Source organism: Mustela putorius, unplaced genomic scaffold (assembly GCF_011764305.1).
Source record: "Mustela putorius furo isolate JIRA1106 unplaced genomic scaffold, ASM1176430v1.1 tig00000145_pilon_pilon_pilon, whole genome shotgun sequence".
Classification (NCBI taxonomy): Eukaryota; Metazoa; Chordata; class Mammalia; order Carnivora; family Mustelidae; genus Mustela; species Mustela putorius.
This window is the reverse complement of record NW_025421294.1, coordinates 32,222,280-32,246,381: the sequence shown is the minus strand read 5'-3', so window position 1 is coordinate 32,246,381 and position 24,102 is coordinate 32,222,280. Positions and strand designations below refer to the sequence as shown.

General features: G+C 37.1%; 1 protein-coding gene across 1 annotated transcript; it reads left to right on the top strand.

Annotated features, from left to right (window-relative positions):
* The first annotated feature begins 17,234 nt into the window (after positions 1-17,234).
* On the top strand, positions 17,235-17,817 carry LOC101671258 (zinc finger protein 706-like). The gene has a single exon (XM_045075553.1). The coding sequence runs from the start codon at positions 17,271-17,273 to the stop codon at positions 17,499-17,501; it is 231 nt and encodes a 76-aa protein (XP_044931488.1). The 5' UTR covers positions 17,235-17,270; the 3' UTR covers positions 17,502-17,817.
* Positions 17,818-24,102: the final 6,285 nt, after the last annotated feature.

The following is a 24,102-nucleotide window of genomic DNA, read 5'->3' as shown; positions in this document are numbered from 1 at the left end:
AGGGGCACCACTGGCAAGGGGCACCAGGAAATGTAACCTACAGACTTGCAGCTCTCTTGAATATTGAAAGATCAAAAAAGAGCAGCAGCAGCAGAACTGAAAGCAAACAGACAGATGACCAGTTTAAGACATGTAGCAATAAACTTTAAGAGAAATATCTTGGAATGTTGGTAAAGAATTCTTACAGTCGGGGTGCCTGGGTGGCTGTGGGTTAAGCCTCTGCTTTCGGGTCAGGTCATGGTCCCAGGGCCCTAGGATTGAGCCCTGCATTGGGCTCTCCGCTCAGCGGGGAGCCTGCTACCCTCTCTGTCTCTGCCTGCCACTCTGCCTACTGGCGATCTCTCTGTCACACCAATAAATTAAAAAAAATAATAATAAATAAATAAATCTTTATTTAAAAAAAAAAAAAAGAATTCTCACAGTCAAAATAAGGTAAAAAGAAGCTGAGCTACCTCCATTCATGAATTTGCAGAAATAGCCAGAGAGTAGATTACCAGTGCTTAGTGTTGAAGACGAGTGGGTCTATTCCTACATGTGTCTTGCACAATGTTCCTTGGGACTCTGACAGAACTCTACACTAGGGGAAGAGAAATCTGAAAAGAGATGGACATTGAATTTTCCCACCACCTGGTAAAAAAGAAATCAAGAAGATTAAATTTTATTTGGAGACATTAAAGAATGTGACATTACTTACAACCAGAGCATTCAAGTGAGACTCCTGCAGACTACAGGATGGTGGAATTCCGAGAAGCTTCAACACTTAATACAGCGCAGGATTCATAAGGAAACGAGGGGTGCAGTGACACACCCAAGGACTGCACATTTCTCACAGAGCCAGGTGCACTGAATTCTGAACTTCCCACTGGACCATGAAGCCGCCACAAACTATCTAATAGAACATTAGCAATAAAGGAGCGCCTCAGTGGACTCAGTCAGGTAAGCCACTGATTTGACTTTGGCTCAGGTCATGATTTTGGGGTCAGGGAGTTCTGCCTTAGGCTCCCCCCTCAGAGGGAAGTCTGCTTGAGATTCTCTGTCCCTCTCCTGCTGCCTCTCCCAGCCCACCCATGTTCCCTTTCTCGATCTCAAATTAATAAATAAATAAACCTTTAAAAAAAAGAAAGAAAAGAAATAGATATACCATGAGCTCTACTCTAAATGCTTCAGTGTGTTGTGGCCAGATTGCTACTTTTAATTTGATTTTGGTAGTTGCTTTTTTTTTTTAATTATGTAACCAATATCTGAATATATTCTCATTGCACTGACTTAAAAGTATACGTCTGCCTAAAGCATGACAATGGAGTTTCCCTTTGCCACCTCCATGCATAGTTAAGGCCCACCTCAGAGAATAAGGGTAGGAGCCGAGACTACTAATGAAGAAACAAGAACCTTAAACTTGTACCGTTATTGAAAGTTGGCCAACTGAAACCTGGATGGAAAAGATAAAAGGCTATAAAACTGTCAAAGGCATGAACTGGTTTTTAGTGTTTGTTTTGCAGTATTCAATGAACTTTTAGGCAGATTGTTTCTTTGATCTGAAAATCCTAAATAGGCCATTTAATTATGTGAGAATTCAGCTGATCCCTCATCTGAGTAGAAGATGTTTTGAGATGCTGAGCCCCCAAAATTTGAGTGTCCTAGTACAAAAAGATTCACTCAGGAGGCTGCCTCTATAGTGCTTTGTGTGTGACAGGTGTTATTCTGTTTGAGAGAAATGATTTGTTTTATACATTTGGCTTGAGATCTTGCTGTCCTAAAAATACCACTTGTTCTTATATGTAAGTGAGTACATTTGTTTGCAGGCTTGCTGACAGAAAATCGGGAGCTGTGGTCTGAGAAGCTGAAGAAGCAATTTTCTTTAGAAAAGTTTAGATTTAGAAAATTAGAAATTTTAGAATTAATTTTAGAAAATTAGCACATGTCAGTGCTGCTTTGAGACCCATGAGATAGTTCACAGGTTTCTGAGCACTGTGAGATGGAAGATCCCTTTATGAAGGCAAGTGGCACCATTAGCTGTGGTAAGGGCAAGGCTTCTTTAGGGGCCATTATGACAGTGAACAAGAACCCAGGGAGAAAAGAGGTGGTGGACATCTACAGGATCAGAACAAGCCGAATACACAATAATGAGAAATGATCAGATTATTCAGTATTAATACAATCCCAGTTTTTAATCACACTTATTAAAGCTTGCAATATGCCAGTTATCATTTATGTAAATATATACCCTCTAAAATTTTGTTTTTTGAAGGATATACACTGAAATTTAACACAGGCTATCTCTGGATAACGGGATTAAAATGCCTACGAATTCTTTTTTTTGTACTTTTGCTTTTGTATATTTTCTATTTTTTCAGCAATATATGTGTATTAATTGCATAGTTTTTTAATACTTAAAAAATTACACCAAAGGAGGAAAACAAAAGAATATATACTACATTTCAGTTAAGATGAATACCTGCTTTGTTTTTTATGTGATAGTTTTTTGAAAAGCACATCTCTTACTTTCTGGAATATCACTAAATAAAATATAATTTCCATTCATTAGTGATTGGATTATCTAGAGCCCTGCATTTGGGTGTGTCCTGGTAGTTTGGTAAACATAGCCTTTTATACAGTCACTTGAGGTTTGGCCGTTTATCTAGTCCTAGGGGAAAAATGACAGGACTCTGACTGGCAAATAGGTTTTCAGGCCACTGAAATTACTTGTTTGCTACACAGTTAACACACCTGCAAGGTTTCCAGAGTTCCACAGAGTACTTAGAGAAAGAATAAACAAGATATCTATGTCTTCCTGTTTGCTCTGGCAGAAGAACATGTATCTGTGGAGTCTTAAAGATGGACCTTCTTATTTAAATACATGTAGGGTGACTTAGATATTGTCAGGCTCTAAAAATGTAGTTTATTTTTTTTTTAAGATTTTATTTAGAGGCATCTGGATGGCTCAGTGGGTTAAAGCCTCTGCCTTCGGCTCAGGTCATGATCCCAGAGTCCTGGGATGGAGCCCCACATCGGGCTCTCTGCTCAGTAGGGAGCCTGCTTCCTCCTCTCTCTCTGCCTGCCTCTGCCTACTTGTGGTCTCTGTCTGTCAAATAAATAAATAAAATCTTAAAAAAAAAAGATTTTATTTATTTGAGAGAGAGAGCATAAAGAGGGGGACAGAGGGAGAGGGAAAAGCAGGCTTCCCACTGAGCAGGGAGCCTGAAGCGTAGCCTGATCCCAGGACCCCGGGGTCATGACCTGAGTTGAAGGCCAACACTTAACTGACTGAGCTGCCAGGCACCTAAAAATGTAGTTTAGAAATAGGGAACTTTATACTGTACATGAGTGAAATGAGTGAGTTATATGATATGTGAAATATACTTTAATACAGCTGTTTTTAAAAAGAGGAGGCTAGGGGCACCTGGGTGGCTCTGTTGGTTAAGTGTTTGACTCTTGCTTTAGGCTCAGGTCATGAGCTCCAGGTCAGGGGATTGAGCCCCCCATCAGGCTCCACACTGAGCACTGAGCATGGAACTTGCTTAAGAGTCTCTCCCTCTTATTCTGTCCCTACTCCCCTCCCTGCCCCAGGCCAGTTCACGCATGTGCATTCTCGCTCTCACTCATTCACAAAAAATTAGAAAAATTAAAATAAAGGAGGCTAGAACACAGAGGTGACATACTGAAACAATAAAGAAAACACAATTCCCTGAACTCAATAATTATTTGCTAAAAGAATGAATGAATGAATGACAGCCTAAATAAAGAGATGCATTTAATTAATCTATTTTTAAAATAAGCATAATATGTATAATTTAGGGTAGAGAACATTGATAAAAATGACTGAAACTGCTAAACCCCAAGCCCTAAACTTTAGGAACATTTTAAGGAAGTCTCCATGCAAACTATAAAATCACAATTGATTTGTGACATTATTTCCAATGCAAAGAAAACAAAAAAATACAGAAGGGAATCAGAGTTCTAGAAATGTAAATATACATCAAATTAGAAAGTCAATTTTTATGATCTGAGAATGACATGTGGTAGCCAGCCTCTAAGACAATGCCCGGTGATGCTTACCTCCTGGTACCCATGCCTTACATACCCCAACCCCAAGAGCCGCACCCTCATGGTATGAAGTTCTGTGTGCCACAGCTGATGGCAGAAGTGATGGATTGCCAGTTCTGAGGCTAAGTCATACAAGACAATGTTGCTTCTAAAACCCTTGCCCACCAATTCTGTCTCTCAGATAATATGCTCCAGGGCAAAGAAGCTGCCTTGTCATGAAGCCCAGGTAGTGAGGCCTCCTGCTAAGAGCCACAAAGTGAGTTTAGAAGCAGATCCCCCATTTAGGTCAAGCCTTCAGAGGACTGCACCCCCAGTGGACAGCTTAACTGTTATTCCATAAGATACCCCAAGCCAGCCTGCTAAGCTCCTTCTGGGTTCCTGACTCTCAGATACTGTGAGCAATAATAAACGTTTGTTGTTTTAAGCTACTAAATTTGGGGGTAATTTGTTATGCAGCAGTAAATAACCAGCATAGTAGAGACTAAGACAACTGAAGAAAATGTAGAGAGCCCAGACTTATGTAACACTATAGACTTTTCTAGAAAATAGAACTGATGGAATTCTATTATACTTAGTTTGCCTTGGGCCTTTCATCCCATTAATTCCTCCCTCTTCCAAAGTTTCCAGCACATTCAACTGGAAGATTTCACTCTCCTGTAGAAGTATATTTCTAGTTGCATGATGAAAGTCCAGAGAAAATTCAGATTTACTTTAAGTTGGTCGTGATTTTTCTCTAAAAATGTTAATGTTCTATTCTTAAATACTAGATGTATTTTTCTTAGAATAACCATAAAATGCATTATGTGAGAAGTATGATTTTACATATGTTAATTCTAGAAAAGAACAGTTAACAAATTTTAAAACTCTCTTCCATGATTGAATTTTCTTATTCTCATGATGAATCAACAATGGATGGCATTCCAGTTCAATCAGAGAGTGCTCACAGAGGATGGTATCTCCTTTGTAGATGCATAGCTCAAACACATGTGAAGGTGCTGTTGCCCACTGTTGGATGAAATGAACTTGGTCTTAGAAAAATCTATTCTTATTAAAGAAAGAAAAAAAAAGAATTTCCTTTCCTTTACTGGCTTAACAGTGCCAATTTACTACAATAAGTGTCTCTCAATAAAAATAAGTGTACTGAGTAATAAGAATATGATGGTATTCATGGTTGGCCTCCGCAGACCTTCCTGATTGCCCCATCCTTCATGTGGCTATGGCTTTAGAGTGACTCCTGGCAACCATGTTCATGAAAGGCCATCCCTTGGCCTCAGCTGAAGCGGTCAAGGTGAGCATCTGCTAAACCTGGAAATCTGGAATGGAGAATGGGGTGGGGCCACAAGAAAGGATTGGGAATGATTTCATTTTCCTCAGGACGGCTGGACCTGTAATGTATAAACTTGGTTGCGGTTGCTATGAGTGGCCATGCTTTTGTAGTATGTATGTAGTATGAAGCAGAGGGAGACTTTGGGGTGCAAAGGAGGTAATGAATCACAAATCTAGAGAATCATATACATAGGAGTCCAAAGAATGTTTCTAACAATTTTCTTGTCCTTGAAATCTTCAAGATACCCCTATGTACTTCTAATATAGTCGTTTTTTCTTGTTAAACTCAAATGGGTTTCTTGAAAACAAGAGTTCCAACACAGAAATTACTTAATGATATATTCTGAGGATTAATTGAGGAAATCAGGAAAGATTTAACTGAGAAGCTGTTCATAACAACATTAAAAACACTAAATATTTAACAAAAACAGATTAGTACATCCATAATATACCCAACACAAATTGCATTATATGGTATTACTAGGGTAGGACTACATGTTTATGATACATGTTAATGAAAAAAAACAAGTTTGGAAAGGTTATGTTTTATATGATCATATTTTTGTTTTTAATTGTTCATATATAGGCATACAAAATTATGGCTTCATATAAACAACAATGTCAATAGTGGTTCTCTCTAAATGGTGGGATTGTAAAAAATTTTTTATTATCCTTCTTTCTTAAAAAAAACCCAACACAACAACAGCCTCATTATCAGTGAGGAACTTGTACTTCTTGTACCTTAAGAACAAATGAAGTTTCATGCCAAGAATAAAATTAAAATAATAATGTATAATGTTTGTCAGTCTGCAAGTTAAGTAAGTAAAACTAAAAGCTGTAGAAGTGGACCCCTGGGTGGCTCAGTTGGTTAAGCATCTGCCTTCAGGTAAGGCCACGATCCCAGGGCCCTGGGATGGAACCCCACACTGGGCTTCCTGCTCAGCGGGGAGCTTGCTTCTCCCTCTGCCCCTCCCCTGCTTCTACTAGTGCGCTGCTTGCTCTCTCTCTCTCTCTCTCTCAATTAAATAAATAAAATCTTTGAAAAAAAGAATATTTGTCAAAATTAAAAGACAGAAAAGTGAGCAGTGGCTTAATATCAATTAAAACCAGATAATACAAGGATCATGAAAAGAGGAAACAACAAACAATGAAACAAATCCTCCAGCAAATGAATTATAGTTTGATTCAGTTAAAATGTAAAGAAAAACAACAGGCTTATAACAACTAATTGGATAAACAATATGCAGTTGTAAGGCTCAGTTATGCTCTATGGGCAATTAACCGCTGTCTCAAATCTCACTCATTCAGTAAATGTTGGATCCAAAGTGTTAAGTTCAACAGATAACAAACATATCCTGGAGGGCTGATGTATGCTAAACTAAGCACACTACCATTAACTATTATTTATATTTAAAGCAGATGGTTGGGAAGGATCAAAAAGAAAATATTCAATGAAAAAGTAGAAAATGATCAGATTGCATATTGAAAACATTTTTGCAGAGACAGATTATCTAAACCATGACTCACTCAAATATAAAACGTTAATATCAAACTCTCTCTCTAAATACCTGCTTGGCATCTCACCCCTTCTAACCTGTGTTCTACCAGAGAACTTTAATCACAAGATGGGGTTGGCAGTATTTCAGAAATGCTTCTCAACAGCACAAAAACCTTTTTTTGGAAACTAGGATTAGTTTAACACAAATATGGGTATGTAACAGTAGGCACTGAGTTATGCCATATTTATTCAAGTGGAATTCTTCCAATATTTTCTGGAAGAGAAGTACTTTTCAATAATGCCATTCTGTAGACCAACATCTTAGAGAAAGTGCTTAGAGTATTCATCTTTTTTTTTTTTCTAAATGAGTGTTCTTGAGAATAAAAAGGTATCAAAATGTGAGAGTAAGATAAATCTCAGAATTTCTATGTGATTAATTAATGATTCCAATAGTGTTTATTTAGAAATAAAATAAGCTCAGGATTTTTTTTAATAGGGAAATTAGCTCCACTACCTTTTGTCCATTCTTTACATCCTGGAAACTTAGTTCCCATTGCCACTCTTTAAGGAGTCAACTATCTCTAGCAACGTTATCTGTACATTACTCCATCTGTATGACTGTCCTCTTCATCTTTTTTACTATGTATTACTGTGTGTTATCTATTTTCATCTTAAACCTCTTCAGTCTGGTCTCTGACTTGATGGTGGAATTGAAATGTACGTTCTCTCCACTCACCCACCATTACACATAACACTTAACTCTTCTATTTCCTAAGTGCCAAGTAGCTGCCAATTCTTTTTCTTGTTAGCTCCTGAAATCTGGTAATTACTAGAAATTCAGTCTATTGCCCATTGGTCACCTCTTCATAAAGTCTTCTTTTAGAGAACTCATTCACTCACAAGATTTCAACTCTCACTTGATTCCTAAAACTTAGCTCCCATTGCCTGCTGACCAATGCCATTAAGTTATGGCCTATCTAGACTAGAACCCATCATCCTGCCCACCAAACTGACTATTCTCATTCTTCATTTCTTTATTAATAAGTTCTATCAATTCTTTCATAGAGCTTATGATATCCAACTCTCAATTGCTCTTTGCAATCATCTTTCTTCAATTATGGTCTTATGATCATATTGATGTCTCCCTGTCTCTTGTCTAACAGTGGGTGTCTCAAAAGAAGAGCTGAGACATAGGCTTGCATATCACTGGAAAGTGCTCCCAAGAAGCACGATTGAAAGCCTGGGGAAGTGGGACAAAGAAGCAAGGTCATTCAGTTCAAAGATAACTTACTGAATTGGCCACCACTATAGATAGCTGGTATCAGTTTTTACCAGGATGTTCTAATGACCTTGTGAAATGCATCTCTGAAAATCCACAGGGGAGATAAAAGGAGGAAATATTTACTTATAAGCTCCTGTCCCTCACTGATTAAAAATGACTCTACTGGCAAAAACTCCCCTGCACTTTCTGACTGCACATGCATATATACGTGCAGTTCTGCTGGACTTCCCTAAAGCATTAGAGAAGCTCTGGGAAAGAAGTGGCAGGTAACTGTTTCAAGCTTATGTGAGTTTTGTCCAGTTGTACCTAAAAGACATAGCACAGAAAGAACTGGGTAACTTACAAAAGGAATATGATGTATGGTATGACTTCATTGTTATATATGTGTCTTACCAATGGGAGTAATATAGTCATTGGGAGTCTATATGTCTCAGTGGCATAAATCTATTTAGTAGAGAATTTTACCTATAACTACTATCACCTTTCCATCTCCACCCCCAATAATGATGCAAAAACATTCCCCACCCACTATTTTTAAATCTTGTATTTTGAACTATTTTCTGATGCTGCTGCTATATTCCCATTATATTATATTCCCAATATATTCCCATTATATTCCCAATATATTATATTCCCATTATTCTGGTTTTCCTTAAGACTATGGCACATCTGTGTAGGAAGTAGGAAGTTTGACCAGCTTGCTGGGCAGTCCCTTGCTAAAGAAATAAAGAAAGTGAGTGCACTCTCTAAAGTTGGAACACTGGACTCATTAGCTCTCACAGTCCAGCCAACTAACCTAAACTTTTAGACTGTGTGTTGAAATAGTTTACCCTTGGATCCAGGTCAAATCATTCAAGTAACTTAAAGTTGGTTTTCGTCACAGTGGCATAAATCTATTTAGTAAGACATTTTTTACATTCCCTTCTCTAATCTATTTCATCAAGACGGGTTGGAAGAAGTTGGCCAGTTTTGTATTCAGTTCAAGTTATCATGACTCTCAAACTATGTATATGTCCAACACATCAATGGTGTTTGTTTATAGAGTGTTCTAAAAATGAGAGGAGATAAAATAAATTCACCTTTTTTATCTTTTGGGTACAATATAACATCCAAAGAATTTTTCAAGCTCTTTATTTTCTGGTCAGTGGTTTTCAAAAGTTGAAGATAAAGTTAGCAGAATAACTCCTCTGGCAGAAATCTGGGGAGTTCTTTTGACCCAAAATAAATGTCCTTAATGTTTTTAAATGAGAAAAGTTTGAGAATTTGAAAAATGTACTTATTCACTTAACAAATATTCTTTTGAGCACACTATTGTGAAAAAGTACTATAAGATCTTGTTCATCACTTTAAAAGCTGGTGTTTATTTTTCTGATTATAAAATACTAAATATACTCTTGCAAAACAAATAAACAAAAATTCATAAATATAAAAGTACCTGCAATCACTCAGTCATTCAACGATAAACATTTTTAACCTCTGATGGCTGTTTCTATTGCTTCTTTGGTGGTGTCCTCTCAAAAACACTTTCACAGAAACAAATCAAAGGTTAAAAAAATTCAAGAGTCTCTACTCAAATAGACTCTGCATTTTCTAGGTACTGGGATTATGTCTTACTCTTCATGGTACCCACCCCAAGAACTGACACATACTAAACAGTAATAAAAGTGTTCAGGGGGACAGTTCCTGAGTCTCATCAAAATCTATGCCAAAATGGAATATATTAATAAGCGCTATTCTTCATAATGCCTGCTGTTAAAGAGACATCTAGAATGTTCAGTCACATTAACTCTTTCTGATCATGAAATGATATTCACCAACCTTAAATAAAGTTTCTCTATGTTCACCACAATATGATAAGCTTTGGCACTAAATGAAGAGTGGAATTTGTTGGTACAGGCAAAAGAAAGTCTATACTTATGTGGTTATTGAAAATCAGGAACCTGGTATCATTTGGAGCACATATGGTGATGGTATCAAATTATTGTGGGGTTGTTGTTGTTGTTGTGTTGTTTCTGGTGTCAGATTCTTTTTTTTTTTTTTTTAAGATTTTATTTATTTATTTGACAGACAGAGATCACAAGTAGGCAGAGAGGCAGGCAGAGAGAGGAAAGGAGGCAGGCTCCCCGCTGAGCAGAGAACCTGATGTGGGGCTCCATCCCAGGACCCTGGGATCATGACCTGAGCTAAAGGCAGAGGGTTCAACCCACTGAGCCACTCAGGTGCCCCTGGTATCAGATTCTTAACACTCTTTCATCTCAGCTCAACCAGAGTAAGGTGAAGATTTATTTATCATATCAGTGGCCAATTTTTCACATATGATAAAAAGTGACTACAGTACAATCAGACTATTTTAATATAGAATATTTTCCCTCTAAAATTTAGTATTAAAAGGGACATGCTAGCATTGCCTGGCTAGCTCAGTTGGTAGAACAAGTGACTTGAACTCGGGGTTGTAAGTTTAAGCCCCATATTGGGAATAGAGATAACTTAAAATCTTGAAGAAGAAGAAGATAGAGGAGGAGGAGGTGGGGGAAGAGAAAATTAGTAGTAGTAGTAGTAGTAGTAGTAGTAGTAGTAGTAGTTTAGTAGTAGTAGTAGTATGGGAAGAAGGATGAGGAGGACATGCTAGTCAATTCATGGGAAAGAGTACCTTTCCACTTCTCCATTTTTGCACCCTCAGGACATGAAACAAATATTTCCCATCTCCTGAAAAGGGTGGAAGTGGGTCCCATGTTTGTATAACTAAGTTCTTTTTGCCCTTAGTGAAATGAAACTAGTTTTTATGTTGATTTTTGGCTATTGTTTTAATATGTAATCAAGCTTTACCATGAAAGAAAAGAATGGAACCTTTGAGTTGAAAAATAAAGAAGTAATAGATCTGATATGGAGGCCTAAGTGGCAATAGGTAGCAGTACCAGTTATTGAAATAGGGGAGATAGAAAAGCAGATTTGAGAAAGCTGGAGAGTCAGGAATTCTGTGTGGCTACTTGATGTCTCTGATGACAGAATTCAACCCTGTGTCCCTGGCACTACTTTGTTTGGCTGAACTTCTGCCTTAGTTTTGGTTCTCATTCTGCTCTGGTACCCCATTAGAAGTAAAAAATCCTGCTTAGCAGTGCCCAGCTCCTTTACTGGGGCTTGGCCTCACCACTACCCTAGAATGGCAGGTCAGCAGGGATGACAATCATATAGAGACAGGCTATCCAGGTGTTACTTCTGGTCTGTCTTCCAAAGCCAAATAGCTGCTTTTTCTAGAATCCATGTTGAGCAGCTTTTATATGGAACCCTCTATACTAAAATGATGGATCATCAGTCTTTTAGAAGTCAGGCTCTGGGGTGCCTGGGTGGTTCAATCATTTAAGTGTCTGCCTTTGGCTCAGGTCATGATCCCAGGGTTCTGGGATCGAGTCCCACATTGGGCTCCCTGCTCAGTGGGGAGTCTGCTTCTCCCTCTTCCTCTGTCCCTCCCCCCCTGCTAGTGCACTTGTGGGCACTCTCTCTCTCTAAAATAAAATAATAGAAGTGAGACCTCTTCCTGATCTGTCTGTCTTGTAAACATTCAGTTTTGTACCTGTGAGTTCTAAGATGGCCAGTTGTTCAGGTAAGAAGACTAATTTTCAGACTTTTCATCTATTAGCTGGAGAAAATAAGATGCTATGGGATACACAGACAATAATATAATTAAAGATAACCATCAAGATCTTTAAGATCCCATCAGGCAGAAGAAAATATATATTTTTGCCTCAGTCACTAACTAGTGGTAGTTTTCAATAAGAGGCACCTCAGTTTTAAATAACATATCTGAAAACTGAACAAATGCCACTTTTTAAAAATAAGCCTCAAAATGACAAAGTATGGAGATAGAGTTATCAAGTTAGTTGAATTACACAGTCAACCACTGGAGTAATTCAGGCTAATTGACTCCATAACCCCTCCATTATCTTGGCAATTTAGAAAAATGAGTGGTTCCTATCCTGAATTACCCAAGAAACTATGGTTGTAGACCTGAGCCATTATCCTTCTATTGTAAATGATGTTCTGATTTGGGCTGGCAATATTTTAAGTGACATTTTAGGGTTCAATTTCTTTCTTGGGGGATAGAGGAAAAACCCAAGAAAGAGGTCTTCTACAACCCCATGTCTTATAACAAATGCCAGGCACACATTCCCCATCCACAAAGCCCAAGACAAAAGCTGATGTCCATTCTGACATTTCATAGTTCCCATTCTAATTCTCAAATATGAAAAGACTTAACTAAATGAAAATAACTGGTTTTAAAACAACATACTGCTTTTTTTAATTGAATATATTGAAAAATTTGTTAATTATCATATTTCCTATAGCTACCAAACTAGTTCTTTCTTATGCATTTTGCCAGGCTATGTGCTCAACTAAATGGATATTGATCTTATTTTACTCCAGTTGACTGTAGAATCAGTGAGGAGTTCTTAGCTCTAGAATTTACTTCTCCTGGTGGCCCAACAAATATAAACTTATCAGTTTTCAGGGATGGCATTAAATTTTTTCTTGTGGCAATGCTGAATACAAAAAGGAATAATGTTCCATGTCAATGACCAACTCAAGTGTTTTATAAATGCATTTTCATAAGTAAGATACAGCTTATATTTTTAGAAATTAGTAAATAATTCTATTTATATCTCTATACCAACTGTTTAATATCATAATAAATAAAACATTTATTGACCAATAAAATAGCAATTACTGATGCAACATAGTGAGTTAATATGCATGCTTATATTTCACTGCATTTGTATACGGAACAGCTAAGGTATTTTTATTATGAGTAATGCTTTCCCAAGAAAAGTAAACCAAATATTTATCCAGGGAATTTAGGCAGCAGAAGGTAACACTGGCTAATTATATGTCTGAGAGAAGTTACTTATCTTCCTGCAAGCAGTATACCCCCATATGCATATCTTCTGACCTACCTTAACTATATTAAGATTTTGTTCACACCAACTTCATGAAACTTCTGTAGATGTCCATGACATTATCGAATGGCAAAAAAAGATATCTATTGGTAAGATGCACCTTCTCCACTAACCCATAGTGAGTGGCCCTATAAATGCTAATCATTTATAAACAACTGATGACGTAAGAGGATTACAAAAACAAATACACCATTTTTCTTTTTCTCCTCTGAGGAACAAGAAGCCAAATGAGATGAAGAGAATATGAAAACAAAACAAAGCAAACAAACAAAAAACCCTACAGACAAACAAAAACAAAAACAAAACAAAATATAAAAGCACCTTGAGGGACACCAGAGAACATCCATGGGAAGTCAGGAAGAAATTAGGGAAAAAAAGAATCTTAAAAGATGTTTGTTTTCTAAAGCCACCCAAATTATTTAGGACAATTGCAGTGAATTCTATGGCAAGTTTAACAATCAGTAAGAAATTGATTTGGGAAAGTTGGGTTGATTATGAGCAAAAAGTGGTGTATCAGCAACTGAATACAAGAAATGCTGATCTAGGAATTATGCAAGCCAGCTGAGATCTATGCAAAGGGTCAACATTTGTACTAAAAAAAATCACCATAATTTCCCACATGCTACCAGAGGCAAGGCCTAAAGTCTAATTTTCAAATATCAATAATAAGTTGCAAGTTTTACTTGGAATGCTGTGCTAAGAGCTTCACCAAATTTACCCTGATCATTCTCAGAGCACCCTGTGGGGATCACAAGCTGGTATAAAAATTATCTTAAGCCAAAGACATTTGAGATATAACAGATACAGGAAGAAGACTTTTTGGAGATTCTCTTATCTAGCTTAAGGCAGAAACTTCTGGGAGTGAGGCTGCCATAAATCCCTTTGCAGGGGAATTTTACTGGCTGGAAAGAGGGCTGAGAAAACCACTTGCACCTGCATAAACAAATATTAGCACAGACTCTGTTATCTCCCATTTGCTCCTCTAGAAACCCATCTGTTCTTTCCATTAGAGTCTCTTCTCCCTCCTTCTTTCCCCTTAATAAGTTAGATATTTAAACTCCTGTCTTTAGTTGTTTGGAGTCACATCTCTGCTCCCACTGCATAGGTGAATAAAAGTTGACTTTTCTCTTGCTATTCTGTCTTTTTTCAGCTTCATTCACAAGTCCCCAGTTAATGAAAGTTTTTCCTCCAAGGAACCATAAGAAGCAAGTAAATCTCATCTTCATCGTGGACATGTGAAAACAGACTCAGAGAAACTAGGAAACTTGCTCAAGTTCATTGAACCCAAGGAGTCATGATTCAAATACAAAGCTATATTGTCCCATGGTATATACACTCGTAAAATGCATTAAGTTGTTTATATTGGATCTAAAGTCTCTACTATCCCATGTGAACTGTCAAATCATAGAAACAATTCTTCCAAGACCCTACCATCAGTGTCTTAATTCTGAATGTTTTGGTATTCACTGGAGAGGATATTATTTGGGTAACTATAAAGTTTATCCAAATTATTTGGTGAAAGCAAGGATACATGAAGCATTTAATTTTACTTCCTCCTCAAACTGGTTTCTAAGGTTAACCATTGGAAGAAATTCCTTACATACAATTGGAAAACTGACTCAGGGTAAAAGAATCTAGCATGACTAAGACTTGCATTTGTCACACATGGGTAATGAGGAAGTTGAGCAGACAAACACAGGACCTAGATCCACCAGAGACCAATGTCTCCTCACCCTTAGGTATGTTCTAACCTTGCAGGGCTGAAGAAATGGCCCCAGGATGGCTGTTACTAGCAGACCCTCCAGGGGTCTTTCCAGTAGTGGCTGCTCATTCTCTATGACCAGCCCAGGTCATGGAGAATCAGTTGCAGCTCCACGATGAGGGTTAAAGGAGGAATAACCTGGGGAGGAGGAGGGGAAGTGGGATGTCAGTGCCTAGATGGAAAAGACAGTCCCCTGTGATGGGCACGGGAAAGCAAACCACCTATAAAACTCTAAAGTAGTTAGCACCAGAGACCTAACCGTGTTACAAGAAGGTAGGATAAATATCACTACCACCCTCCACTGAAAACAATATGGATGAACTAATAGGGATAGATTTCCGGGATATTTTTTTAAGTCAAGGTACAGAACCAAATGACAATATTTTTGTTTTTAAAAGCCCATAAGGTGGAATACATTTTCTATGGATTAAATAGATATGTCCATCTGTAAATAACAGTAAAAGACCTGGAAGGATATTGTGGAAGTAAAGAAAGACCACCAAAGGAGAACAATCAAAGGATATTTAGTGAGAGCTTGCGGCCGCAAGGGAGTTAGCTATCATCACTGGTGTTTGGCAGAGATGCAAAGACAGGCAGTGGTGAAGAGTGGTGGAAAGAAGTGTTACAGTGAAGAAAAAAGAAAACAAGCTTCAGATATGTTGTGATTGCAAATCATTGGCATGGGAAGCTAGAGACAGACTAACTACAAGTCAGGGGTCATATGTGACTGGTCTGGAGAGCATATTTGGGTTGCTCCTGTGTTGGAAGCTGACCATGATTGATCAAGCTTCTGAGATTTCTGGACCAGTTGCTGCAGATCTTGTGGTTTGGCTTATGAGCCTGCTTGTTGCAGAGGTTGTGTATCAGAGTTCTATTTATATATATAGTCTGGCCCTTGTTTGTTTGTTTATTTAGTCTCTCAAAATGTGCCAGACTGATATTAGACTTAAAAGTCTAAATTCCCTGTAATGGTTAATTTTTTTGTACAAGAAGAATACATTTACTCATTTTCATACTTGTATAAGTTTTTAAAAATTCTGAAGCAAAATGGTAGAATGATGGTGATTGTCATTCCTAAGGCTCATGATGGGTCCCATTCTTATCCTACAGTAGAGAGAAATAAGACATTAAGAAGTTAACCTTCCCGGGGTGCCTGGGTGGTTCAGTGGGTTAAAGCCTCTGCCTTCGGCTCAGGTCCTGGGATCAAGCCCCACATCAGGCTCTCTGCTCAGCAGGGAGCCTGCTTCCGACTCTCTCTCTGCCTACTTGTCATCTCTGTCAAATAAATAAATAAAATCTTTAAAAAAAAAAAAAGAAGAAGAAGAAGTTAACCTTCCCAAGGCCTCACTGTTGATGAAAAGCAGACAGAATTTAATTCCAGATGTATCTGATCCTAAAAGTTACTTTTCACTGTGTCATGCTGCTGCATACAAAAGCATAGTGAGTCTAACATTAAGAGAGAACAGTTACTACCACTCACAAAGGGTAAGCATGGACATGTTGGACTAGCACAATAGTAGCATCTGTTATACAATATTAGAATCTATCTATCAATATGGTATTAGAACTCCGAAATGGTGGCAGCCCTTTTTCATATTGAGTTTGTAAGATTATCTTATAATAGCCTTGGATGAATTATTACAGTCTGATCCTTTATATTTCCAGAGGAGTAGCTTCTGCTTTTGAAAAAAACAGCATTTCAAATGCAATTATAACCCATGAGAAAACAGGATATTATGGAAACTTTATGCATTTTTCAAATAATTCCTTTCAGAGAACAATCAATCATCTATATTGCTGATGAACTAGTGTGTACCAGTAGGTTCTAGGAGATGCTAATGAATCCACTTCTTGTTGGTTTAAAGCAGAATGTGAACCACTTTCCTTTTTTATGTGCAAATAGAGTTAACCTAACTTCAATTATCTTGTTAATCAAGAGTTTATAAAGGTGTTATATTTACCTCTGGCTTAAGAAGGGCAAACCAATACTTGAAGGGCTGAACTCTTCTCTTTTTTAAAATCTTTAATTGGAATCACAGGTTATCACGACCTATGAATTAAAAAAAGTAATTTTTACATTAAGTAACTGTAGCACTCACCTAAGACAATAGATTAATATCTACAAATATTTTTTTCTATTTTTATGTCTTGAATATTAGCTCACTGATTTACACAATAATCCCAAGGTTCACAACATGAAATACCACATCAAAATCATCTGGAAAACTTAGGAAAGTATTATCAATGCCTTCCCCTCCACCACACACATCCAAAAACTTCTGATTTAATTGGTCTGGAGTATCTGCATCAATATTTTTTAAAACCTCACCAGGTGAGGCCGGGTTTGGGGCAGCCAGAGCCTCCGGGAGGCGCGTCTCGGGCTGGGGTCGGTGAGGAGTGGCGGATATGGCTCGTGGACAGCAGAAGATTCAGTCTCAGCAGAAAAATGCCAAAAAGCAATCTGGACAAAAGAAGAAACAAGGACATGACCAAAAGGCTGCTGCCAAAGCTGCCTTAATATATACCTGCACTGTTTGTAGGACACAAATGCCAGACCCTAAGACCTTCAAGCAGCACTTTGAAAGCAAGCATCCTAAGACTCCACTTCCTCCAGAATTGGCTGATGTTCAGGCATAAAGTTGTTTACAGGTGAATTCATGACACCTTTGACTCTTCTACTGTCTCAGACCTTAGGTAACAAACCTGCAGCTGCTTTTCTAACAAACTGTTTATCAGCAAAAATAAAGGGGCTACAGAAACACTCATTTTTATGCTGTTCCCTTTTGGGCTTCATGCAAAGACAATTCTGTGTAAATGTACAGTTGACTCTGATTTGGAAATCTGAAAATCAGTCCATCCTTGTTATAAAAAATTTTTTTACAATTGTAATTATATTGATGTTCATATTGTGTAAAATAACTCATTTAATAAAGTAGTACTTTGATTTTAAAAATCAAGCAGGCAGCCTGAGTTGAAAAGCACTGCTTTAGACCAAAATGTTTATTATGAAAAGGATTTCATGATGCAGTCGTTCAGTCAGTTTGCCAGCGTCCATCCCTCTAGGTTCTGGAAGGCTGAACCTACCCCTACCTGCCCAGAGCCAGTCCTAACAGTGTGCACATGACCCAGTTCAGAGTAATCCAAAGCAGAGTGGAGACCTCTCTGAGAAGTTTCTGTCAGTCAATAGGAAGTGTATGGTCTTAGGTTCAATGGCTGGAGTCCTACAAAGTAGACTGACAAGAGACAGATTAATAAGGAAAAAACACTCCAGAAGTTTATTAATGTGTGCATTGCACACATTATGGGAGAACTCAGTGATGACTAACTCAAAGGAGTGGTTAGAAACTGGGCTTATATTGCATCTTAACAAAAGAAAAATAAATGTGTGATAGAGAAGTGACAAGACAAAGGAAAAATGTTCATGCTTTCAAAGGTAGCAAATTTTGGGAAGGAAAATACATGAGGGAAACGAAGAAGGTAAAGTCTAGCTAGCAAGGTTTGTTATATAGATTCTTCTGGTGCCATCTCTGAGCAAGTAACAGTCTAGAATTATCTCCAGTGATTAAGAATTGTTCTGTCCTTCACAGTGAAGGGGTAGGGATGGGGGTTGCTGACAGGTTTGTTTAGTTTCCTTTTTCTCAACCGCCTTCAGCTCAAAATCACCCATATGCCAGATTGATGTGTTTTAGGGTGGCATATTCTGAATTCTTTCAAAAGGAAGTCCTCTTTTGTGAGTGCAAGCCCTAAGGACAATGTCAGGAATGACTTATGGCAATTTTATTACCACACGGAGGAATTTTTCACCAGTAGAAGAAAAACCATGTTAACATGGAAAGAGAAACAGAATCTAGAGTTGGAGATTGACTTTTATTCAATAAATAAATTTATTATGTGTCTTGGCCGGTGATAGGTGACTGATACTGAGTCCCAGGATCAATCACTAGAGTTTCTACTAGAAGTTCCATAGTACTAGCTTAAGTATTTCATTCCATTTTGAGAAAGGTTTCTATTGCTTGAAACCAAAAGCATCCTGAAAAATATAATAATTATTTAACATTTTTGTAACATCAGAACCAATTTTTGAAGTCATAGAATAGCTCACTGCTTCCCAACTCCTATTCTTCCAGCCATGGCTTTAAAATCTTTTTTTTTTTTTTCATTTTGGTGAAATGTAACATATACAGAAAAGTATACAAAACACTATGTGTAACCACCACCCAACTCAAGAAATAGAATTTTTATTAGCAACCCAGATGCCCACTTGCACTGTTTTCAAATCACTAATTCCTATGTACCAATTGAAGGTAACCAGTGCTCAGACTTCAGTGGTAATCAGTTCCTTACATTTTCTTATAGGCTGACCACTTATGTGTGGATACCTAAAATATAAAATTTTGCCTGTTTTTGTATTTTACATGATGGGAATCACTTAGTATGGACCCGCTGTGCTTGGCTTCTCTCTACATTTGTGATATCCATCAATGTTCTCACATGTAGGTGTAGCTCATTCATTTTCATGGCTGTATATTTTATTGTATGACTATGTGACTGGTTACTTTTTCATTCTACTGTTGATAGACATGTGACTTATGTCCCCTTTTTGGCTACTGTGAATAATGATGCTGTGGACATATTTGTGCATATCTCTCCATACACATTTCTGTTGGGTACATATCTTGTAGAAGAATCACAGATTACTGAAAATAATTATGGTCAGCGTTAGGAAATACTGTCAGCCTGGTTTCCAAAGTGACTATAACAGCCTATGTTCCTTCCAGCAATGGAAGAGTTTCTTTTGCTCTACATCCTCACCAAGACTTGACATTAGCTGCCTTCTTTTTCTTTTTTTTTAAAGATTTTATTTATTTATTCGACAGAAATCGCAAGTAGGCAGAGAGGCAGGCAGAGAGAGAGAGAGGAGAAAGCAGGCTCCCTGCTGAGCAGAGAGCCCAACGCGGGGCTCAATCCCAGGACCCTGGGATCATGACCTGAGCCGAAGGCAGAGGCTTTAACCCTCTGAGCCACCCAGGCGCCCCCATTAGCTGCCTTCTTAAGTGTGCTTATCTAGTTAGGTATGCAGAAATTTTATCTTGGTTTTAATCAAAATTAACATGATTACTAATGAAATTCAATATTGGTAGCTTACTGGCCATTTGGATACCTCTTTAAGTTGTTTGCCCACTTTCCTACTATGTTGTTATAGCATTTTCATATTGATTTGTAGGGAGATTCTCTGTCTATCTGAATAAAACCTGTTTTCTATTATATGTGTTGCAAATACATTCTCCCAGTTTGTCTTGACTTTTCACTCTCTTAATATTAATTTTTAAATTAATATTAATATTTTGATGAAGAGAAGCTGTTAATTTTAAGAAGAGAAGCTCTTAATTTTAATATAGTCTTACTAAACTTTGCCTTTATAATCAGTGTGTGTGTGTGTGTGTGTGTGTGTGTGTGTGTTATGTTTAAGAAATCAGTCCTTTCCATGCATTTGTAAAAATATTCTCCTTTATTATTTTCTGGAAGAATTGTTATGGCTCTTAAATTTAGATGTAATATCCCACTAAGTTGATTTCTGTGTAAAATGTAAGGAAAGGGTCATTTATTTTCTTTTCTATGTGGAAATTCATTTGTGCAGTAGCATATAATGAGAAGAACTTCTTCCTCCACTATACGGCAGTGGCATGTTTTTTTGGAAATCAAGTACACACGTGTGTATGGGGTGGTGTCTGAGATCTCTATTCTATTTCATTGGTCTTTTTTATGCCAATATGTCATAGTCTTAATTACAATAACTTTCTCTTAAGTCAAAAATGTCAACCAGTCCTTCCACCTTATTCTTCAATTCATGTGTATTTTGGCTATTCTTAACCTTTTTAATGTCCTTATGTAATTTAGAGTCAGCTTATTACTTGTGCTTCTCCCCAGTTAAGATTCCCCTAAAACAAAGATTGTTAGGATTCTTATTGGAATTATACTGACCAATAGATCAACTCAAGGAAGAAATAACTTTTTTATAGCAATATTGTCTTCTGATTTATGGGCATAATATACCCTTCTGCAGGATTTCTTTAATGGCTCTAATAAAATGTGATAGTTTTCTGCGTGGGGCTTGCATATCTTTAGTTAGATCTAATCCATGGTTCTTTTTAATACTGCTTTAAATAGAAGCGTTTTATTTTATCTTATTTTATTTTATTTTACTTTATTTATTTGAGAGAGAGTTAGCAAGCAAACAAGCATGAGAGGGGCAGGGAGGGAGGTGGAGGAGCAGATGGGGAGGATAGAGAACCTCCAGCAGACTTCTTGCTGAGTGTACAACCCAATGCTGGGCTCAATCTTCTGACCCCCAAATCATGATCTGAGCTGAAATTAAGAGTCTGATGCTTAAACAACTGACCGAGACATCCTATAAATAATACTTAAAAATATTTTTTCTAATTTTTTTTGCCAGTACATAGAAATGCAGTTGATTTTTGTATATTCCGTGTAAACCTAGCAAACTGGCTAAACACACCTAATATTTCTTCTATCTGTAGATCCTCTTAGATTTTCTACAATCACATGCATATTGACTATGAACAATGACAGTTTCAGTTCTTCCTTTCAAGTACTTATTTATTCACTCATTCATTTTATTTATTTGTTTTATGACTAGAATTCCAAGACAATGTTGAAGAAAAGTATTCAACATAATAACATTCAATTCAACATAATAAAAATATGTGATATTCTTATTTTGTTTCCTATCTCAAAAGGGAAGCTTTCAATACTTTAAGTATAAATATAGTATTTAATGTAGGTTTTTTTTTTTTTACTAATGTTGTATCATATGAAAGAAGTTCTATTTACTTCTAGTTTACAAAGTGTTTTATTCACAAATAGATGTTGAAGTTTTTCAAACACTTTTTGCATCTATTGAGCTTATGATACAATTAGTTATTCTCCTTTATTCTATTAACTTGGTTATTTATACTGATTGCTTTTCTAATATTAACTCAATGTTTAATTCATGAAATAAACCCAGTTTGGTCATCGTGCATAATCTTTTGCATTAACATTGATACATTATGTATGCGTGAGGTAGTTTTTAAATTTCCTTTCTCATTATTTGCTTGTAAGGTGTGAGTATGAAGACTACTCTGGTCTCCAAAAACAAGTTGATGTTTCCTCTTTTTGTCTTCTCTGAAAGATCTTGTGTAAGACTGACATATGGCATCCTTAAATGTTTGATAAAAGCTTGGGTCTAGAATTTTCCTGTCAGTGTAATGATCTATTGTCAAGTTGGTTAATCTTGTTCACATCTTCTACATTCTTGCTGATCACATATACACACACAATTTTTAAATGTTTGTTCTGGTACTGAGAGAGGTGTGTGTCAAAATTTTCTGATTTTGAATTTTAGTTCTTTAGTTACATTAATTTATGCTTCATATATTTTGATGCTGTATAGTTATACATAAATATTTTACATACATTAAGCTGAATTAAAATGCTTATTATTGTGAAGCCTACATTTTATTTCTAGTAATGCCTCTTACCTTAAAGTGTGCTTTCTCTAATATATATACCACTACCTTAGCAAACCTTTGGTAAGTATTTGCATTTTTTTAATATCTTTTTATTCTCTTTGCATCCTCACACTTTAAATATCATGTTTGTAAATAGTACAATCTTGAGTTTGCCTTTTAATGAAGCATTTAGCTCTTCTACATTTAATGCAATTAATGATATAATTGTGCTTAAAACCCCTTTATGCAAGACAGGAAACAATGTGTGTTGGAGAGGATGTGGAGAAAGGGGAACCCTCTTGCACTGTTGGTGGGAATGCAAGTTGGTGCAGCCACTTTGGAGAACAGCGTGGAGATTACTCAAGAAATTAAAATGACCCTGCAATTGCACTACTGGGTATTTACCCCAAAGATACAGATGTAGTGAAAAGCAGGGTCATCTGTACCCCAATGTTTATAGCAGCAATGGCCACGGTTGCCAAACTGTGGAAAGAACCAAGATGCCCTTCAACAGACGAATGGATAAGGAAGATGTGGTCCATATACACTATGGAGTATTATGCCTCCATCAGAAAGGATGAATACCCAACTTTTGTAGCAACATGGATGGGACTAGAAGAGATTATACTGAGTGAGATAAGTCAAGCAGAGAGAGTCAATTATCATATGGTTTTACTTATTTGTGGAGCATAACAAATAACATGGAGGATATGGGGAGATGGAGAGGAGAAGGGAGTTGAGGGAAATTGGAAGGGGAGATGAACCATGAGAGACTATGGACTCTGAAAAACAATCTGAGGGTTTTGAAGGGGCAGGGGGTGGGAGGTTGGGGGAGCCAGGTGGTGGTTATTATGGAGGGCACGTATTGCATGGAGCACTGGGTGTGGTGCATAAACAATGAATTCTGTTATGCTGAAAATTTAAAAAAAAAAAAAAAGGAAGAAAAAACCAGGGGCACCTGGGTGGCTCAGTTGGTTAAGAGCCTTAGGTCATGCCCCTGTGTGTGTGTGGGGGGGGGGGGCGCTGCCTGCTCAGCTGGGGATGGGAAGGGGGAGCAGGGTGGTGGTGGGGAGTTCAGCTTCTCTCTCTCCCTCTTCCGGTTTATGCTCTCTCAAATAAACAAATAAAATTTTAAAGATAAAAAATTAATTAATTTTTAAAAATCACCACTTTATGTAGTGTTTTCTATTTATCTTGTGTCTCCTTTTACTCTTCATTTGGATTTTTTATTTTATTTCACCCTTTATATTAACTGAAAGGTTATATATTCTTTTACTATTTCTTTTTACCAATTTTCCTAATGATTAGAACTCGTATGATTGACTTATCAAAATCTACTCTTATTTAATAGATTCACCCTCTTCCCAGACAAAGCAAAGTCCTTAGAAACTCAACACCTTCCTCCCTTATATGCCATTCTTGTCAGGTATTATAATTGTCTTTGTATTTCACTCCATATCATCATCATCATCATCATCATCATCATCATCATCATCTTTATTTATACTGTCAGTATTCCTTTATATCCCCTTCCCCCATATCTGCCACTTTCATTGTTTCTTTCCTTCCTGCATTTTCAACCTTCTGAAATTATTTTACATCTATCTAGAGTATTCTTTTTAGTATTTCCTATAAGTCATGTCTGATCATGAATTCTCTTAATTTTTGTTTGTATGAAAACATAATTTTGAAAGGATATTTTCATTGGATATATAATTCTAGTTTGG